At 34.3% G+C, this 8,712-nt stretch overlaps 1 protein-coding gene across 1 annotated transcript in view; it reads left to right on the top strand.

Annotated features, from left to right (window-relative positions):
- The first annotated feature begins 532 nt into the window (after positions 1–532).
- Positions 533–8,712, top strand: part of LOC110445768 (leucine-rich repeat-containing protein 74A-like) — a 35,429-nt gene continuing 27,249 nt past the window's right edge. Inside the window, exon 1 of the mRNA XM_021490549.1 lies at positions 533–618. Within this exon, the coding sequence (XP_021346224.1) occupies positions 571–618 (48 nt within the window). The 5' untranslated portion in view covers positions 533–570. The remainder of the gene's footprint in view (positions 619–8,712) is intronic.

Below are 8,712 nucleotides of genomic sequence, written 5' to 3'. Positions count from 1 at the left end.
GACAGTTCTGTTCTAAGCAGACCATTTATAAGCGCAGGGAATATAATAAATATATATTATAAACTGAACTTAAGGACAGCTGTATAAGGGTCAGCTTGAGGCATAGTTTGACGATTTTGTTACAATATTGGCGTGTTACTAACAAAATATTTAGTAATCTTAAAATAACACCGCGACATTTGTAACGTGAAGTTACCAATATTCCTTTGAGTATGACCAATACGGCCAAAGATAATAAACGTCTAGATGTCACAAACATTAACCTGTAGTATGCGTTATAGCACTGAACAACTTGAACAATATACCGAAACCCATTTATTTACAAACCTAGCACTATTGTGTTATAACAATCTCAATCCTTCATAGTTTATGTCAAGGCTTCGTCCAGGCCACTTTGGTCGAAATCAAGTGCTTTGCGACTTAGTCAATTAAGCACTTAAATATCCCGAAGGGGATACGGCTGAGTACACAGGGAAAGTATTGTATGTTTAAAACGCTATGTGAACTTGACGTAGGACGTCATTTTGTTGGAGAAAAACAGCATGTATATGATGGACCTGAGGAGTGTACATGGTTCCTGATGACTGTCAGTTTAGGGAGATATGTCAGAGTAATCAGGTAAGGTTCATATTTACTCGTAATAACAGCCACAATATGAATACCTGTATTATTTGCCAATATATATTTACCTGTAATAGCAATCACTATACATATAGGTATACTGTAATAATAACCATGTTATATTTACCTGTTATAGCTATCACTATACATATAGGTATACTGTAATAATTACCATGTTATATTTACCTGTTATAGCAATCACTATACATATAGGTATACTGTAATAATAACCATGTTATATTTACCTGTTATAGCAATCACTATACATATAGGTATACTGTGATAATAACCATGTTATATTTACCTGTAATGGCTACCACTATACATATAGGTATACTGTAACAATTACCATGTTATATTTACCTGTAATAGCAATCACTATACATATAGGTATACTGTACTAATTACCATTTTATATTTACCTGTTATAGCTACCAATATACATATTGGTATACTGTACTAATTACCATGTTATATTTACCTGTAATAGCAATCACTATACATATAGGTATATTGTAATAATTACCATGTTATATTTACCTGTTTTATTACTATTATATAATAACCTGTAATAATTTTGATTTTTATTTAATCTGTAAAACTTACCATGCTAAATTAACCTGAGATAATTAGCATTTTATATTTATGCTAGTATTGTTGTGAAATACCAGACATTGATATCCATGTATTCCTGTGAAATACCAGGCATTGCTATCCTTGTATTGCTGTGAAACAATATTTATTTCCAAGTATTCTTGTGAAATACCAGCCATTGATATCCTAGTATTCTTGTGAAATACCAGCCATTGATATCCAACTATTCTTATGAAATACCAGACATTGATAGCCTAGTATTCTTGTGAAATACCAGCCATTGATATCCAAATATTCTTGTGAAATACCAGCAATTGATATCCAAGTATTCTTGTGAAATACCAGGCATTGCTATCCTTGTATTGTTGTGAAACAATATTTATTTCCTAGTATTTTTGTGAAAACCAGACATTGATATCCAAGTATTCATGTAAAATACCAGACATTGATATCCTAGTATTCGTGTGAAAAACCAGACATTAATATCCAAGTATTCATGTGAAATACCAGACATTGATATCCTAGTATTCTCGTGAAATACCAGTTATTGATATCCAAGTATTCTTGTGAAATACCAGGCATTGCTATCCTTGTATTGTTGTGAAACAATATTTATTTCCTAGTATTTTTGTGAAAACCAGACATTGATATCCAAGTATTCATGTAAAATACCAGACATTGATATCCTAGTATTCTCGTGAAATACTAGACATTGATATACAAGTATTCTTGTGAAACAATATTTATATCCAAGTATTCTTTTGAAATACCAGACATTGATATCCAAGTATTCTCGTGAAATACCAGGCATTGATATCAAAGTATTCTGGTGAAATACCAGTTATTGATATCCAAGTATCCTTCTGAATTAACAAACATTGATTTCCTAGTATTTTCGTGAAATACCAGACATTGATATCCAAGCATTCTCGTGAAATACCAGACATTGATATCCAAGCATTCGTGTTAAATACCAGACATTGATATCCTAGTATTCTCGTGAAATACCAGACATTGATATACAAGTATTCTTGTGAAACAATATTTATATCCAAGTATTCTTGTGAAATACCAGACATTGATATCCAAGTATTCATGTAAAATATCAGACATTGATATCCTAGTATTCGTGTGAAAAACCAGACATTAATATCCAAGTATTCATATGAAATACCAGACATTAATTTCAAAGTATCTATGTGAAATAACAGACATTGATATCCAAGTATTCGTGTGAAATACCAGACATTGATATCCAAGTATTCTCGTGAAATACCAGGCATTGATATCAAAGTATTCTGGTGAAATACCAGTTATTGATATCCAAGTATTCTTGTGAATTAACAAACATTGATTTCCTAGTATTTTCGTGAAATACCAGACATTGATATCCAGGTATTCGTGTGAAATACCAGACATTGATATCCTAGTATTCTCGTGAAATACCAGTTATTGATATCCAAGTATTCTTGTGAAATAATAAACATTGATTTCCTTGTATTCTCGTGAAATACCAGACATTGATATCCAAGTATTCGTGTGAAATACCAGACATTGATATCCTAGTATTCTCGTGAAATACCAGACATTGATATACAAGTATTCTCGTGAAATACCAGTTATAGACATCCAAGTATTCATGTGAAATACCAGACATTAATTTCGAAGTATTCATGTGAAATACCAAACATTGATATCCTAGTATTCTTGTGAAATACCAGACATTAATATCCAAGTATTCTCGTGAAATACCCGTCATTGATATCCAAGTATTCTTGTGAAATACCAGACATTGATATCTAAGTATTCGTGTGAAATACCAGACATTGATATCCAAGTATTCGTGTGAAATACCAGTCATTGATATCCAAGTATTCTTGTGAAATACCAGTCATTGATATCCAAGTATTCGTGAAAAATACCAGACATTTATATCAAGTATTCGTATGAAATACCAGACATTGATATCCAAGTATTCGTATGAAATACCAGACATTGCTATCCAAGTATTCGAGTGAAATACCAGACATTGATATCCAAGTATTCGTGTGAAATACCAGTCATTGATACCCAAGTATTCTTGTGAAATACCAGTCATTGATATCCAAGTATTCTTGTGAAATACCAGTCATTGATATCCAAGTATTCGTGAAAAATACAAGACATTTATATCAAGTATTCGTATGAAATACCAGACATTGATATCCAAGTATTCGTGTGAAATACCAGTCATTGATATCCAAGTATTCTTGTGAAATACCAGTCATTGATATACTAGTATTCTTGTAAATACCAAACATTGATATCCTAGTATTCTTGTGAAATACCAGACATTGATATCCAAGTATTTGTGTGAAATACCAGACATTGGTATCTTAGTATTCTTGTGAAATACCAGACATTGATATCCTTGTATTCGTGTGAAATAGCAAACATTGATATCCTAGTATTCTTGTGAAATACCAGACATTGCTATCCAAGTATTCGTGTGATATACCAGACATTGATATCCAAGTATTCCTGTGAAATACCAGACATTGATATCCAAGTATTCGTATGAAATACCAGACATTGCTATCCAAGTATTCGTGTGAAATACCAGACATTAATATCCAAGTATTCATGTGAAATACCAGACATTGATACCCAAGTATTTTTGTGAAATACCAAACATTTATATCCAAGTATTCGTGTGAAATACCAAACATTTATATCCAGGTATTCGTGTGAAATACCAGACTTTGATATCCAAGTATTCGTGTGAAATACCAGACATTGGTATCCTAGTATTTGTGTGAAATACAAGACATTGGTATCCAAGTATCCGTGTGAAATACCGGATGTTTATATCCTAATATTTGTGTGAAATTCCACGCATTAATACCCTCGTATTCGCGTGAAATGCAAGACATTTATATCTCAGTATTCGTGAAAAATACCAAAACGTAAACATCCTGATCTCTTAAACACTTCCATAATTTAAATTCCAGCCATGGGTCTCAACACATACAGGTCAAAGTCAGGATTGAACCCTTTTAGTTATTTTCATATTATGTCAGTTAGGCATTTAACGACATCACATATATTACCGTGGCACTGTAATGACACAGACACTTCGTCGATGTTTTAACATGTTATCCTTGTGAAAGACAGTGCGATGATTTAACTAATGATGGATCGTCCATAGTACATTATCCTTACCGAATGTCTTAGACATCTAACTGGACATACAATATATTATACAATAAATAAATTGTATAGTGCAATGGTTATCATTAGATAATTATTAATCAATTAGTGAGTAATTCTACAAAACATTCAAATTCCAGTCCATTCTGTTTGGATGTAATCTTCAACCATCTAATGATATATTGGTGACTGGATATCAGGTACATTAATTTGTCATTCATCCGCTATATTTGATAGCTAAATGTTTTGTTTATTACCATTAAATGACATTTGGTAAAACCTTTAGTTTTCTTCGCTGCATTGATGCTAACTTAGTAACCATTGACTTGTCTTGTGGATAAACTCCTGTTCGCTGTTAAACCGTTGGTAAGGTTTGTTTATTATTTAACCTTCAGCAATGTTTCGTTTGGAGTTTGCTGTTATTGTTTTTGCTGATAGTGTTTGACAATCAGTAACAGTTAGTTTGGTGGTTAACATTCAGTAATACTTTGTTTGTTGTTAACATTCAGTAACAGTTTGTTTGGTTGTTAACATTTAGTAACACTTTGTTTGGTTGTTAACATTCAGTAACACTTTGTTTGGTTGTTAACATTCAGTAACACTTTGTTTGGTTGTTAACATTCAGTAACACTTTGTTTGTTGTTAACATTTAGTAGCACTTTGTTTGGTTGTTAACATTCAGTAACACTTTGTTTGGTTGTTAACATTCAGTAACACTTTGTTTGTTGTTAACATTTAGTAACACTTTGTTTGATGTTAACATTCAGTAATACTTTGTTTGGTTGTTAACATTCAGTAACTGTTTGTTTGGTTGTTAACATTTAGTAACACTTTGTTTGATGTTAACATTCAGTAATACTTTGTTTGGTTGTTAACATTCAGTAACTGTTTGTTTGGTTGTTAACATACAGTAACTTTTGTTTGGTTGTTAACATTCAGTAATACTTTGTTTGGCTGTTAACATACAGTAACTGTTTGTTTGGTTGTTAACATTCAGTAACTGTTTGTTTGGTTGTTAACATTTAGTAACACTTTGTTTGGTTGTTAACATTCATAAATACTTTGTTTGTTGTTAACATTCAGTAATACTTTGTTTGGTGGTTAACATTCAGTAACGGTTTGTTTGGTGGTTAACATTCAGTAATACTTTGTTTGGTGGCTGATATTAGAAAACCGTCCTAAGGATGCGATAGAGAAAAAGCTGCAATATTCAAATCAGATTGATGCAGTTTCCATTAAACAATAAAACTTTGAAATAAATGTTCGATCGGTTATCTGAGAAAAGCGGATTAGTTTCGAGTCCTGTTCCGTTGGATTTTATAATTAAAAAAGTTAATCTAGTAAGAAGAAATCGATGCTGTTATTTAATAACTAGACTGTTAAGATTTGTTACGTGTTATCAAACCCGCCGCGTGTTTACAGAATCTAAAACCTCAGAACGTGTATTTAATTCGTCTGACGTTGGTATAGACTGATCACCACGATGTGAGTTAGTCATACCGACCGTTCTAACATCGTAGATCATTGGTGTATAGCGATAACTATGGCAATGTAGCTCTGATAAATGTTCATAGGGATTTATGTAGTCATGAACGTTAATAAACTGATATCCCTTGCTTGTTGCAAAGTATAAATGATCCATAATGTCTATACACAAAACGAAAATTGAAATCAGGTTCTATAGGAAATGAACGATCAACTAACTATTGATCAGTTTTTAAAACTGAATGTAAAATGGGTCTATATGATGTAAAAAGACAGTGTATACTGAGAACAAACTGATTTTAATACGTTTGTTAAACTGATATTAATATGTTTGCCACTCTTTCCATGGTTTTAACATGCACCTTTTGAATATTGTCATCACGAAATAATACTTTGAACTCTGTTATCAGTTAAGTAATAATTAGCGAGTCATTACATACCATTTAAAATTCCAGCCTATAATGGCTGTATGTAATCTAATGTCAGAGGCGGATACACATGTAACGTATACTGTAGTGGAGGTACAGGTATACACCTGTCACTGTGTTGTGTATTATATGTGTAGCCTTAACTACGCATCGTCTCTCTCTGATCCCTTCCCTTACACTACGTATATCAGTGGCGTTAGAAACTTTGAAAAATCTACACAGCAGGAAGTGTTACCTGTTTATTTTCATTTTTGCCTCCCCCCCCCCCCCCCCCCTTCAACAAGAAATGGTCCAATTTCGATTACAATCAATTAATCACATCACAGTTTGCCTTCCTTTAAAAGAAAGTTCTTATGACAGAACGAATGCTTCCTCACTTAAGTCTATGGCATGGTACTGTAAAGAATGGTGAAGAGAAATAATCTGATAGAAGAACAATTTTTGAGAAGAGAATGCTTAAGATTAATCAAACGATGTTTTGAGGTCTACACATTAACGTTTGTTCCTGTAGCACACAGCGTCCAGCACGAATACAGCTCTGATAATTATGGTAGAAAAGATGGAAGTTCGCACTCTGTAGTATACCTTATAAAACGTTTATAAGGTCTTGTGAAATTTTGGAATCCTTTACAAACAAAGCAGGTCCGTACGAGGCACTTTTGCAATACAAAGTTCAATAAGCTATTTTTTTGTCTTTCAAAATTTTTAAAATATATAGGTAGGAATGTTACATGTAAACTTTTTTGATGTTGCCACAAGTACATAATCATCGCTAAGATCATTAGTGTTGTTTGGATAGCTAGGTCAAGTAAAACATACTTTTTATTCTTATTTTTTATACTAAGCTCCTAATTAAACATGCCCTCGTTTTGACCATTGATCGGCGAGGTCTCTTCCATAGTATCTATAGACATCTTTGGACCATTCCAGTTGAGGTGCGAGTCCCTCGATTCTGTATACTTTGGACCATTCCAGTTGAGGTGCGGGTCCCTCGATTCTGTATAATTTGCATCATTCCAGTTGAGGTGTGGCTCCCTCGATTCTGTATTCTTTGGACCATTCCAGTTGAGGTGCGGGTCCCTCGAATCTGTATACTTTGGACCATTCCAGTTGAGGTGCGGGTCCCCCGATTCTGTATACTTTGGACCATTCCAGTTGAGGTGAGACCTTCGATTCTGTATACTTTGGACCATTCCAGTTGAGGGGTGGCTCCCTCGATTCTGTATACTTTGGACCATTCCAGTTGAGGTGCGAGTTCCTCGATTCTGTATACTTTGGACCATTCCACTTGAGCTGAGACCCTCTATTCTGTATACTTTGGATCATTCCAGTTGAGGTGTGGCTCCCTCGATTCTGTATACTTTGGACCATTCCAGTTGAGGTGCGGGTCCCTCGATTCTGTATAATTTGCATCATTCCAGTTGAGGTGTGGCTCCCTCGATTCTGTATACTTTGGACCATTCCAGTTGAGGTGAGACCTTCGATTCTGTATACTTTGGATAATTCCAGTTGAGGTGAGACCCTCGATTCTGTATACTTTGGACCATTCCAGCTGAGGTGTGGGTCCCCCGATTCTGTATACTTTGGACCATTCCAGTTGAGGTGAGACCTTCGATTCTGTATACTTTGGATAATTCCAGTTGAGGTGAGTCCCTCGATTAGTTTTACTTTGGACCATTCAAGTTGAGGTGAGACCTTCGATTCTGTATACTTTGGACCATTCCAGTTGAGGTGTGGCTCCCTCGATTCTGTATACTTTGGGCTATTCCAGTTGAGGTGAGACCCTCGATTCTGTATACTTTTGATCATTCATGAAAAGGTCTTGTAGCGCTTCATGATATAAAATATTTAGACCGTCAGTTACATGTCTAACAGTTTTCCTTTTTTTCCGAATAAAGAACACCTTTTCAACTTTACCTTGTAAATTTCTGTCGAATATATAAGGTAGTCTAATACTATGTTATGCTCACCATGTTATGTCAAATATGATAACTCAGACCCTGTAAATGACAGGTTTGATGTATAGCTCAGACCTGCTAAGTGACAGGATCAGTGTATAACTCAGACCCCGTAAGTGACAGATTCAGTGTATAACTTAGACCCGGTAAGTGACAAAATCAATGTATAACTCAGACTGCCTAAGTGACAGGATCTGTGTATAACTTATACTCACTTGGTGACAGGATCAGTGTATGACTCAGACTCACTAAGTGACAGGATCAGTGTATAACTCAGACTCACTAAGTGACAGGATCAGTGTATAACTCAGACCGACTAAGTGACAGGATCAGTGTATAACTCAGACTCACTAAGTGACAGGATCAGTGTATAACTCAGACTCACTAAGTGACAGGATCTGTGTATAACTTATACTCACTAAGTGACAGGAACAGTG

The sequence above is a fragment of the Mizuhopecten yessoensis genome, unplaced genomic scaffold, assembly GCF_002113885.1.
Source record: "Mizuhopecten yessoensis strain PY_sf001 unplaced genomic scaffold, ASM211388v2 scaffold2369, whole genome shotgun sequence".
Lineage (NCBI taxonomy): Eukaryota > Metazoa > Mollusca > Bivalvia > Pectinida > Pectinidae > Mizuhopecten > Mizuhopecten yessoensis.
Note: the sequence above shows the minus strand (reverse complement) of the source record. Positions and strands in the feature narration are given on the sequence as shown.